The sequence below is a fragment of the Schistocerca piceifrons genome, chromosome 4, assembly GCF_021461385.2.
Source record: "Schistocerca piceifrons isolate TAMUIC-IGC-003096 chromosome 4, iqSchPice1.1, whole genome shotgun sequence".
Classification (NCBI taxonomy): Eukaryota; Metazoa; Arthropoda; class Insecta; order Orthoptera; family Acrididae; genus Schistocerca; species Schistocerca piceifrons.
In genome coordinates, this window is record NC_060141.1 from 824,662,071 (window position 1) to 824,675,853 (window position 13,783).

Below are 13,783 nucleotides of genomic sequence, written 5' to 3' on the forward strand. Positions count from 1 at the left end.
AGTTGACAATTATATGCCACACAGGAGCCAATGGCGAGCTTTCTTAATTTCATTCACCATATCAAATGTTTCAGGAAAACCTAGAACCGTGTCATTTATGATTTAAATGAGGAAAACTGCACCAGTTACTTATGTTTTGATGCTTAACACAACGCATTTCTAGAATTTATTCCATTTTCAAGTGCATTTGTTCACATGAATCTGTTTGGTGATGTTTGCATATATGATTTTCTGGCTCTCTAGTGTTTTTTGTGGTAGATTGCAACCAGAAAAATCGGACAAAATGAATTTTTGAGTGTTAGAAATGGTATTTTTGTTTGTCTACTGATAGGTATATACAAAAATAACATTTGTAACATTAGCATTTAAAAACACTTAAAGATTTACTTTGTTCGATTTTCAGTTTGCAGTCGAACCGCTTAAAGAAGCAAAAGAGGCAGAAAATCATACACACAAACATTAACAAACATATTCACAGTGTACTTTTTACTAGTGGTATATATGATAGTTAATTTTTAAATTTTTAGTTAATAGATAGGATGGGCTACGTATGCAGTTTATAATTGGGTAGACAAGAATTTGTTTTGTATCTTTGGTTGCATATGTAATGTGGGAGTGCATGGATTCATGACATTCTATGTCACTTTTCTTGGTCAGTGAAATTACACTATTATTTTTTTAATGGCTCTTTTAGTGTAGAAAGAAGAGTTGTTGATCCAGATATGCTGTATTTCTGTAATGTTATTAACTTGGAGAAATTCATTAGCTTATTTACATGGTCAGTTTGACTGATAATGACTATACTATTTTCTTTATCAAATTTTGCTGCTGTCACATCTTGAGTGGTTAATTTCTCATTTAGGCTGTTGAGGATGTGGTGTTGTATCTGTCTGGCTCTAGGAATCAATAGAGTGTCAGAAACAGAGCCGTGAGAAGTAGATTAACGAGCGATTACCATCTCCAGTCAGCCACTTGTGAATGTCACACTCTGTGGAGGCAAGTCTGTTGATACTAGTTAAAAGCTACTACAGCCCATCAGAGACTTCAAATTAGAAATATTAGCGTGCACTAGGATATCACAGTTTATTTGGTTTAACCATATTCAAGGCCTTCTCGAGTAGATCACACCAAACACAATAAAGTCTTTCCACATATCACTTAAACACTGGTCAAATGTGAAAACAATTGGAACCACTATTCACTTTCCCTCTGCAGACTTCTGTTCTAAGTAAGGTATCAGCTTGTATCCAGCCTCTGGGCAGTACCTGTCTGTGTGAAATGTTGTGACAGCAAATGTTCTTGAAGGAGAATTTATGTCAGCAAGTCTAGTCTGTGGTTCAAGCCTGGCCTGAGAATAGATGGCATTTCTTTGCCACAGCACTAGGAAGAGGGGAGAGGGTGAGGAGAGAAGGATCCCTGGTACTCATCTGATAGCTGGTCAAGTCGACCTGGGCCATCCAGGAGGGACTGGAAAGAAGAAAAACGGTACCCCTATGAGAAAGTGAACCCAGGATGTGCAGGACCAGAATCGCACAGTCTGTCTGCTAAACTATCGAGGCTGTACATCGGTAAGACGTGTTCCTGCCATAATGAACATATCACACGTCAGTTCAGTGTGTATGTGTGAAGCACATATGACAATGAGACTGGAAGCGTCAGAATAAATGTAGTTGTAGTAAATCGATGGTAATTAAATTGCAGTCCCAACTAATTTAGCTTCTTCTTAACTAATCCTATAACTGCATATCCAGTCGCTTTTCCAGGCAGCTCAGTAGTGACAGGCTATTTCCACTATGCCTTAGGGCCCTTGTCAAAACTTCAATCCCTCCGACAACACCGACACAGCTTTCTCGTAAAATGCATACACATTACTGCGAGCATACATCCTACGGCATACGAAAATTGCATTCTCTGTACAACTAATAATCTAAGGCGTTCCATGCCATATATCTGGTCACAGGAGTTTTAATTAATCAAGAAATTCACGAGATACGCTGTGTACTTTGGTTGTAGGGAAGACTGAAGTAACGGGAAGCGACGACCGCTGCAGTTCGCGCTGGTGCCCCCGCCCCCGCACTCACCCAGGCTGACGCCGGAGGAGGAGGGCGGGTCGTCGCAGCGGCGCTGCGCGGCGCCCCACGACCCGGCGAGGCTGAGCGCCAGCAGGGGGCGCGCGCGCACCAGCGCCGCCACGGCCCGCAGGCCCTCGCGGCCGCACACCAGGTGCGGCAGCTGCAGCACCGACACCTGCGGCGCGCGCCTCAGTGCCGCGCACAGCTGCGCCACCTGGCGCGTGCCCATGTTCAGGTCCAGCACCAGCTTCGACAGCGAGGGGCTTGCGTCCACCTCCAGGCCCGTGCATAGCGCGTCCACCAGCGGCTGGAACCTGGGGGCGAGCAAAGGGCGCCCTGTGAGCTCTGGAGACCGGTACTCCCTGTTCGTTATCGTGACAGCGGAGCACTCCCGTCAAGTTCCACACTGCCCAGGGTGCACCCACCAGAGGCCAGGCGTGCGAAAACAGACACGCACGTTCGTTTACTGTTTGGTTGGTTGTTTTATTGGTTTATCATTTCATTGATGACTAACATTGATTAACGTTGTTTGTATGTTAATTAATGTTGATCGTATTTTGAACGTTAAAAATGGTCCATTTACCAACTATCTAGCTAAACAATTTTTTGAGAGAAAATATATTTTGTTTATGTTTAACAAATTCTAAACGATGATAAAATTAACAACAAAAACGCTAATCATTGTTTGTGTATTTGGTGTTGTTTTAATTTTATCAATCTTAATTTTATTCTTGTAATTCAAATCTAATTTTCTAATCAATAATTAGATACATAACAACTTTCTATATTTTAGAATTTAAAAATATATCTATCTTTTCCGTGATAATTTTCGATTGTAACGTTGCAAATAATTTGTTCTAATTCTTCTTCTAGATCTTCTACTCGTTTACAGTTTACTACTTTTATTTTTCCTAATATTTGACCCATTTTTATATTTTCGATTCAAACTATCTTTTTCATTATGTAAGAAACTGTGTTTGTTTTTTAAAATTGGATGTATTTTTAAGTAAGCTATCCTGTGGAAAGAATTTCCATTATAAGTAGAAAAACCATATATTTTTATTTCCAAAACCGGCTCTTCTTTAGGAGACTAAAAAAATTTCTAGTTCTTGTCAAAGACTACTATGTGAAATACAAATAAATCCTTCTTTATTAAGAATATTGTTATTTTTCTTCATTTCTATAAATTTATTCTTACAGAGACCTTTAACAACATAAACAAAATTTTTTACTATTTTGTTCACATAATACTCACATATATGTAAACTTATTTTTATCGTTTGACATGGAAGCATTAATTTTATAATATCCACCTATAGGAAAATCTATCTATTGTCATTTGAATTAATTTTTTTTATCTCGTCTTCTGTTTCTCTCATTTTTCTCTTCCTTCTCCAAAATATTCTTGTGTTTTCCTTTTAAATACTGTGTGTATCATCCAAATATTACAGTTTTCTTTCTTGTGTACTTAAATTTTCTAATTCTTGTTCTGTATTTTTAGTACATTGCAAATACAATGCATTAATTGGTTTAATTTCTTCAATGGAATATGGTTAAATTTTGTTGGAAGGATTTATTCTTTTTCTAGACACAAGTGGTAAAACATTATTTGTTTTTATTAGTACCAATTATTCAGTATTTATTTGCTTCAGTATTGTAGAACACAAGCTATTAGATTTAGAAAAATACGTGTCTCCAGATTTTATAAAGCATATTTGTTTTACGTAAATTACATTGTGTGCCTCCTCAAAATTTCTGTGTAATTAATGGGTGAGCAATTAAAACTAAACACAGTTAACCCATATTTAAGTAATTTTTCTCTTTCTGCTTTATTATCTGCTTTAATTTTTATTTATATTCCAGTTAACTCTTTTGTGTTTCTATTACCCCAGTAGACATACTGCGAGAGATTGTAAATAAGGCAACAACTGTTTTGTAGAGTATCTGTTAATTTTTTCCACATTTTAGATAGTGGAACAGAAGAAAAAGAATCTTTATCAAAATATTTCCTGTTATTTGCTGTTAATTGTAAACACACTGTTAATGGGTCGAACTCTTGTAATTTTTGGAAATGTGGTTTAATATAATTATAGATTGTTGCTTCCAGTTTTTTAATTCCATTTCCTTCAGCTAATGTAGAAGTAAAAGTTTCCCTTAATCATTTATTGGTACAATTTTAAAAAATCTGTAATATGGTTATCAACTTGTTAATTAACTTCTGGACTCGATAATTGGCAAAAATAAAGTTATTGTATACTTTTACTCCAGAATTAGAATTTATCCAACTTAAATGGTCTTTTCCTACAGAATTATTATTGTTAATTATTACATTGCGTTCTTCCTTGTGTTCTCCTTGCATTCAAAACTAAACCATTTGTTAAGTACTCGATCTTTCTTCTTTGTTAAAAATTCCTGCAAAAACTTGTGTAATGTCTAAAGTCAATAAATAATAGTGTTCCTTTCTAAGTTCTTGCAGTATTTGTTGAAGTTCCTTTAGTAATGTATAAATCTTGGCACCTGCTAATCGTATTTTTAAAGGAATAATAACTGGATTTGTATATTTACATCTTATTACATCCATATCCACATTAGTAACTTGTTTTGCTCATTTACATCTTGTTGTATTCGAATCTAAAAGAAGGCGTAATTTACCTTTAACAGTATGTTTGCAGAACAAATTTAAGAAACACTCCTCATAAGAAAGTATTAAATGATCCACATATTTCTTTCTTCGCTAAAAATTGTTTTTTGCTTGTATCTTGTACAGTGTACGAAATCTGTAATTTTAGATACTATAATATTATCACAGAATGGTTTTGTAATTGAATTGAATTGTCCTAAATTTACTTCTCCTTTTGTGTAAATGATATCTCCAATATTTGTAACAAGATTGTTATTACTTAAATTTTCTGTAAGTAACCATAATCAACATCTTTTGTTGGTTGGTTTTGTTTTATTTCCAAGGAGTTCTGTTACAGAATCTTTCTTTTTGTTGTAGCACAAATTTTATTTTCAGCTTCCATTTACAGACACAAAAAAATTAGATTTATGAAAAAGTAGCTAGAATTTAAAAAAGGTTAAACAACAGAAAAAATAAGAAGTAGCTGAAAGTAAAGTGAAGTCCTTTTTTTTACCTATTTGAATAGGACAGAAATCACATTTAATAAACCCATCCATGTTGGTATGAGTATACTCAATCTATAAATAACTGATTTACGATTTTCACTATAGAATAATAAACCTGAAGTATGGGGAAAATATAGAATTATGTTATCAAGGTACAGATGATTATATCTATAATATACAAACAGAAGAATTTTGTGAAGATGTGAAACTGATGATTGATAAATTTGTTACTAGTGATTATCTTGAAAATAATACTTATGATATTCATCAAGTTAATAAAAAAGTTGTAGAAAAAATGAAAGATGAATGCAATGGAAAAATAATGGTAGAATTTTGTGGTCTGAGAGCAAAAATGTATACTTATAAAGTTTGCAGTAAAATAGAGAAAAAACCTGAAGGAGTTAAGAAACGTATTGTCAAAAATAGAACTAGCTTATTATAAAGGTTGTTTGTTTAACAATAGAGAACAGTATGGAAGAATTAATATGATTCAAAGTGAAAAACATGAAATAAACACTGCTTAATGAAACAAGAAAGCATTGAGTCCTCATCACGACATAACATATTTTTTGAAAAATAAAATACATACATTACAATACCATCATTATGCAATCTGAAACTGAAAGAGTGCCAGTCTGGCAACACTGTAATCACATGTATGGTAAGTACCTTAGTCAGGAGCTGATAGTTGTGCTGCAATGTTGGTACAGTGAGTAGAGTTTTGGGTTAGCATGCAGGAGCGAATTTCTTTTATTTGCTAATTTCATTCTGAATATTCATACGGTAATATATGCCGTTTCTTAGGTTACATGTATCCAAAATTTACATTTTGTAACTCTGAAAGTAGCAAATACATGGTCAGACAAATAAGAAATACAGTTGAAGCAAATGACCTCTGATAGGACAGAATATCTACAAAAACAATATCAATTTCGAGATGCTACATATGCGCCTGTTCCATGGAATGTGCATTACCCCTCTGACAGATATTGTTCTGCATGATTCATACCGACATCGCTAATTGTGAAATGTTTTGCTTCAAATTACACTGTGTCCCTAACGGTAATAGACATGATGTTTCCACAATCCCATCAATATAATAATAATAACAATGTAAGTGTTGTGTGACTACAACCACCCATCGGGTAGACCATTCGCTGGGTGCAATCCTTTCGATTTGACTCCACTTAGGCGACTTGTGCGTCGATGGAGATGAAATGATGATGATGAGGACAACATAAGAGCCAGTCCCTGGGCGGAGAAAATCTGCGACCCAGCCAGGATTCGAACCCCAGTTCTTAGGATTGACATTCTGTCAGGCTGACCACTCAGCTACCGAGGGCGGACATAACAATGACACTAATGTGTTGAAATACATACTAATCAGCAGGCAGTTTCCAGACTCAGTATTGAAAGGCATGGGACCATGATGATAACACAAATAGTAACCGAGTTCGGACATTATTCGCAAAGCACATTGTTAGTCCTATTGATAACGTAAGGACCTAACGAAATGTATGGACCTGAATGAGGCAAGAAGAATAGTTGCTATTAATCTTTGGGACCTTTGGAGGAGGATACAAAGAAAACAAGTTTAGCATCTAGTGGATGAGGTAATTGTGAAATTCCATGACATGAAAAGGGCTTTTTCCAGATGTGGCCAATCTTCCATTTCTACGATTGTAGTATGTAAGAGCAAGTGTTTTCTAGAGGACCCGCTGCAATCGCTGTTGACGATTAAGATGCCAGATACCGTACCACCTGCACTACATTTACCAAATAAAACATAGGCCTCAACCCAGAATCGAACTGCCGACCTGCTGTATGCTGACCCAAATCTCTATCCACTGCACCAACAATGCAGCACAGCTATCAGCTCCTAACAAAGGTACTTACCATACATATGATTACAGTTTTGCCAGATTGCCTCCTTTAACGTCCATTTTCTGCCGGATGCACTCCCCGGACGAAATTTTGCGAGAGACATTTTTTTATCGCTGGTATGTGAGGAGTTGCGTAGCGAAGCCCGAGTGCGCAAATTTCGCTTCACCCTGTATATTCAGATGATCGTGATACTTTATGCATTTTTCTAGTACATGGTTTCATGCCAAGACAGACTTCAGTAAATAATGTTCACTCCACGAACACAAGACATCAACTCGAGAATATGTGGCCGACAGATTTAATTTTTCCTAATCCGCTAACAGTAAATGTTGGGAAGGATCATTCTTTTTGTTGCTGGTTGGCAGCACCAAGTTAATATTTGATCGATAGCCGCAACGTAACTTCCTCGCGGATTAAAAGTGTGTGTCGGACCGAGACTCAACTGGGGAGCTTTGCCATCCGCGGCAAGTGCTCTACCGACTGAGCTAGCGGTCCGGCAGACAGTTCTAAACTGGTAGTTTGCTTCATATCAGCGCATACTCCGATGCACAGTGTATCAGAGGCCGTGAACAGTGCTGCATGACTGAGTCAGTCAGTGCACAACTCGTGCTTCCGGAGGACGTTGTGATTCCCGTAACCTGTAAAGCTGGGCGTCCCAGACAAGGACGAGTGCACTTCCTCTGGTTGCAAGCTTCTGCAGTGTGATACGGCAGGGTCGAAATTTACAAGTTTGTCAGTCTGGGTGTCCTCCTGATTCAGTGTTCCACATGCAGCATGTTGCAACATCTATAGTAAGATTAGGTTTATTAAAGATTTCATTTCTTCTCTCTGAACAACCATTTTTCCACTGGAGTATGGAGGCAGAGGGCCACGTGGGTTACTACGATATGCCACTGATGTTCTGTGCATGAGGCGCTGTCTCTGGAAAAAACAATGAAAATGGGTAAAAGAAAATGGTAATCATGAGGGAGAAGTAGGGATATCAGGATAAGTGCTTGTAGTAGTAGTAGTAGTAGAAGAAGAAGAAGAAGAAGAAGAAGAAGAGGCATTTTGGGAAGGTGGCATATGAACGAATGTAAATTATGGGAATATTCAAACTGAACTGAACTTTATTCCATAAAACGTCCTTCTTCTCGATGGGGAGACGATCAGTGTCTCGTTTTCGCTTGTAAAAAGAGCCACTCACATTCTACTAAGTGAGATAACACATAAAAAGTATAAGGATTATATTTTGTGTTCACTACTTCATTTGTTACGACGTTGCAATGTATGGCAATGAAACAATGAAAAACGGAGATAAAATTAGAAAAGAAGTAATGAGGGTCTAACAAGGGATGGAATCAGTAAGTCAAAAGGCAATCAAATACAAAGAAAAATGGAGAGAACAGCTACGTCGTATGCTGTAAGGAAGACTTCCTAAATTAGCAATGCAGTGTAAACTGTGGGGCATGAGAAGTGTAGGAAGAGTGAGGAAGAGATGGTGAGATGGAAAAAGGACCTAGGCCTTGTAACGGGACATCTTCCTCTAGCATTGCTTTTTCTCGACATTAGTTGTCGATACCAATATCATTTTTCGAATTTTGGACTGGTCAGTATCAAATGGCTTGCCTTTGTGAATACTTTAGTAGAATTTTCATATTTCTAGCTAAAATGTACGAAAAGGAATTACTTTACAAAGTGTTTTAATTTCGATCTTATAATCGATAGGTATGAGGTTTGAATATACAGTTAAAATTATATTTTTGGAAACATTTGAAATTACAAAAAATTCCCATATTTAAAATTTGTATTATTAATTATGCAATTTTGTACGGTTTACTATGTTTATCTCTGGATTCATTTATGAAATAATAATCGAAATTAATAATGCAACGAAAGTTAGTAATAATTCATTTATTAAGAAAAATTGTAAAGCCTTTGGAATACTGGTTTCTTTCGCAGAGTGTGGGAATAAGCTTGCCTCTGATATAATCGGACGTATTTCTGTGTAATAGGTGCGAACAATGTACAGTAATTTCGGCTTTGTTAACGTGAATAATCAAAAGACCGTATGATGTACTAAAAAGAGAGAAAATACACTACTGGCCATTACAATTGCTACACCAAGAAGAAATGCAGATGAAAAACGGGTATTCATTGGACAAATATATTATACTAGAACTGACATGTGATTACATTTTGACCCAATTTGGCTGCATAGATCCTGAGAAATCAGTACCCAGAACAACCACCTCTGGCCGTAATAACGGCCTTGATACTATTGGGCGTTGACTCAAACAGAGCATGGATGGCGTGTACAGGTACAGCTGCCCATGCAGCTTCCACACGATACCACAGTTCATCAAGAATAGTGACTGGCATATTGTGACGAGCCAGTTGCTCGTCCACCATTGACCAGACGTTTTCAGTTGGTGAGAGATCTGGAGAATGTGCTGGCCAGGGCAGCAGTCGAACATTTTCTGTATCCTCAAAGGCCCGTACATGGCCTGCAACATGCGGTCGTGCATTATCCTGCTGAAATGAAGGGTTTCGCAGGGATCGAATGAAGGGTAGAGCCACGGGTTATAACACATCTGAAATGTAACGTCCTGATCAAAGGGCGGTCAATGCGAACAAGAGGTGACCGAGATGTGTAACCAATGGCACCCCATACCATCACGCTGGGTGATACGCCAGTATGGCATTGACGAATACATGCTTCCAATGTGCGTTCACCACGATGTCGCCAAACACGGATGCGACCATCATGATGATGTAAGCAGAAACTGGATTCATCCGAAAAAATGACGTGCACCCAGGTTCGTCGTTGAGTCCACTATCGCAGGCGCTCCTGTCTGTGATGCAGCCTCAAGGGTAACCGCAGCCATGGTCTGCGAGCTGATAGTCCATGCTGCTGCAAACGTCGTCGAACTGTTCGTGCAGATGGTTGTTGTCTTGCAAACGGCTTCATCTGTTGACTCAGGGATCGAGACGTGGCTGCACGATCCGTTACAGCCATGCGGATAAGATGCCTGTCATCTCGACTGCTAGTGATACAAGGCCGTTGGGATCCAGCACGGCGTTTCGTATTACCCTCCTGAACCCACCGATTCCATATTCTGCTAACAGTAATTGGATCTCGACCAACGCGAGCAGCAATGTCGCGATACGATAAACCGCAATCGCGATAGGCTACAATTCGTCCTTTGTCAAAGTCGGGAACGTGATGGTAGGCATTTCCGTTCCTTACACGAGACACCGCAACAACGTTTCACCAGGCAACGCCGGTCAACTGCTGTTTGTGTACGAGAAATCGGTTGGAAACTTTCCTCATGTCAGCACGTTGTAGGTGTCGCCACCGGCGCCAACCTTGTGTGAATGCTCTGAAAAGCTAATCATTTGCATATCACAGCATCTTCTTCCTGTCGGTTAAATTTCGCGTCTGTAGCACGTCATCTTCGTGGTGTAGCAATTTTAATGGCGAGTAGTGTATATTTACGACAAAAAATTCTCGAACAACAGTCTTTAAATTTATTTAGTTCAAACTAATTGTGAGGATCTGATGTGAGTTTTCAGGTTCAAGAATCAGACCCTGGAGAAGAAGAACTGGAGGCATTTCAACACGGGAAACTAAGTACAGTTGAAAGTTTAGTGTAATCTTCGCTCCTCTCAAAACCTTCATAAAGACTTTGCTTATTAATTAGTTGCACTGGGTGGTGTTCAATGTGGACAATAGCCGGAAGAAGGAAGAAGGGGGTAGATTAGTCTGACTTTGGAGTTGTCGGAAGGAATGAGTCTTTCGACAGTCATACAATGAAGGCTTTCACGACCGGATGGTACTGTTGTTGATAATTATTCCGGGCTATGTGGCTGTGGTACATGGAATTCTTCTATTCCTAACGTCTCGTGCAATACTACGCTGGACATCTTCAGAGGTATGGCTGGTCTTTCCGACGCCCGACTCGTCAGTCGGCAGGACTCAGCAGGACCAGCCATACCTCTGAAGATGTCCAGCGTAGTATTGCACGAGACGTTAGGAATAGAAGAATTCCATGTACCACGGCCATATAGCCCGGAAGAATTATCTTCTTGTAGAAAAAAAAAGAGTTATTGAAACACTTGCTTAACCTATAAAGTCACACTGATCTCAACGAACGACAAACAGCTTAAAGAGTTAAGAGGGAGACGAGACGGCGGAACAACCTGTGAGGGGAGCGGGCCGGGCCGGACGCACCTGTCGTGCGCGCTGTCCTCCAGGCAGGTGATGGCCAGCTCGAAGGCGGCGAGCCGCGGCTTGGCCAGCGTGGCGCGCACGTGTGCGGCGAGGCGCGCCAGCTCCGCGGCGGCTGCGGCTGCGGCTGCGGCGCCCGGCTCGTGGCCCAGCAGCGACGACACGCGCACCGCGCGCACCGACTCGTTGGCGGCGAGCGCCGCGAAGAAGGCGTCCAGCTGGTCGCGCGGCGCGCAGCCGGCGGCCGCGGCGGCCTTGTCGGCGTCGGCGTCGGCGTCGGCGCCGGCGTCCAGCTGCAGCTGCAGCGACAGCTCGAGCGCGGGCAGCGCGCAGGCGTCGCTGCGCAGCACGTGCGCCCAGCCCTGCAGCTCGAGCGACGCGGTGCGCACCAGCGGGGGCGGCGGGGGCGGGCCGGGCCCGGGGCCCGGGGGGCAGGCGCGCGCCCCGGCGGCGCCCACCAGCCGGCACACCGCCGCCACGTTCGCCTCGCTGGGGCCCGCCGCCTGCCGCAGCCGGGACGGCGGAAGACATGAAGACGACCGAACCCGACAGCGGATACCGAACGTAAACAGAGACGGGCCGCAGAAATGCTGAAATACCTGAACTGGCAAACTCTCGATCGTAGACGCCAATGGTCCCACGAAAGCGTCATTACTAGGTACGAAGAAGTAGTATGAAGTGAGAATCTAGCAATATGTAACAGCTCTCTACCTATCGCTGCAATCTACATTCTGAAGTTGAGACTAGACTTGTGTAATGCTGTATACTGTCCAGGCATCTCACACAGCCAAGTGCATGCAGGCTAGAAGTTGATACGACGCTCTCCAACGTAGCGGTACGATTTGGATGCTGGTCTACAGACCACGAGCCGTACTTGATTCGGAGTGCCGACCTACGCCACCTCTTACTGTATTCCTGCAAAATGATATTCCGAACAGGAGATTCACCGTGCCTTACCAATAGGCGGTTGAAAGTACATCGAGGAGAAGAGAAAAGCAATTGGCATGTACTCAATAACAGATTACCTCTGGGCTCCGTTCTTGCTCCACTGTTATTCGACCTCTACACAGCTGACCTGCCGAATTTGACCTGCCGAAAATTTCAATATGCAGATGACCTGGTAATTTCATATCCGAGTAAAGAACTTTCTGAATGTGAAGACCTAACAAACAGCCTTACTAAACTTTATGAATATTCTGAGACATGGCGACTGAGACCAAATGTTTCTAAAACCGAGATAAGCATGTTCCACCTCTCTAATCGCCTATCATCAGCAACGATCAGTCCACCATTCGGCCCAAAATACCTGCGAGTCACTCTGGACAGAACTTTAACATACAAAAAAACACCTTTCCGACTTGGCCAAGAAGATACAAACACGAGTGAACCTTGTGAGAAAGCTGGCAGGCAGTACACGGGAAGAAACCACATCAGTTTTCCAAGGAGCATCCCTTGCACTGGTGTACTCTGCGGCAGAATACTGTGCACCAGTTTGGCTCCGAAGCGCCCACGTAGTGAAAGTAGACGTCCAACTGAACTCAGCTATGAGAGTAATTAGTGGTACAGTCCGGTGTACGCCTACTTCCTGGCTACCAGTGCTTTCAAACATCTGTCCTCCAGACCTCCGTCTTTACAACCTCTGTCAGCAAGTTTCTGAAAACAACTCGATCCCTCTTCATGACAATTTGCTATCACTGCCCAGGAAACGCCTCAAATCTAGAACACCAGTATATGAAATGAGACTCTAAATGCTACCCAAAGGATTCGACCAGGACGCAGAGTGCAAACGCGAGTGGCAAGCTACAAGAACCTGAAACCATGAACTTGTAGACAATCCGACAGTTCCAGTTCCAGGCTTCCACCAACCGAGGGAGGTGTGGGTGCAGTTAAACAGATATTGGACTGAAGAGGGTACGTGCAAATACGACATCCACAAGTGGGGCTTTTCAAGTGACAGTGTGTGTGACTGCGGTGACACCCAACCTATGAGCCACATTGTGAATGAGTGTCCAATCAGACGCTTCCCTGGTGGCATTGAGAAGCTCAATCAAGCATCCCACGAGACACTCCGCTGGATCGAGACCATCAACTTTCCAGTATAGCCTGAGCCGTTTCAAAACTTGTCTACTACATATAATTTCACATGTTCATTTTTATATATATTTCTTTGTTTTGCTAAATGTGTATTACTATAATTGATGCATACGATAATAGTAAGCGTGCCTTTCACCCGGTGCACGTTTGACAAGTTGAGGAGTTAGCGGAAAGTGAAGGACAGAGACAAGTGGTCGTCTTTCCGAACTTCAATGTTGTTTCTTCAAAAGTAGGAAAGTTAGTAAGAAAACCTAAAGTCAAGTGCGTTTTCTGTCCATGAACGAAATCCAGAGGTCTTCTTAGCCTCAGTGAAGGACAATCTATGCGTGAAAAGGCGTGGTGCTCATAAAATCCCTATACCTCTCGGAACTAATACATCGGATAAACTTGACACGTC

At 41.1% G+C, this 13,783-nt stretch overlaps 1 protein-coding gene across 1 annotated transcript in view; it reads right to left on the minus strand.

The window, feature by feature from the left end:
* The window catches only part of LOC124796227, a 166,409-nt gene that overhangs the window by 71,782 nt on the left and 80,844 nt on the right, over positions 1-13,783 (minus strand). The window contains exons 7-9 of the mRNA XM_047260318.1: positions 11,556-11,795; positions 11,296-11,510; positions 1,994-2,386 (exon numbers count right to left, since the gene is read on the minus strand). Of these exons, the coding sequence (XP_047116274.1) occupies positions 1,994-2,386; positions 11,296-11,510; positions 11,556-11,795 (848 nt within the window). The remainder of the gene's footprint in view (positions 1-1,993; positions 2,387-11,295; positions 11,511-11,555; positions 11,796-13,783) is intronic.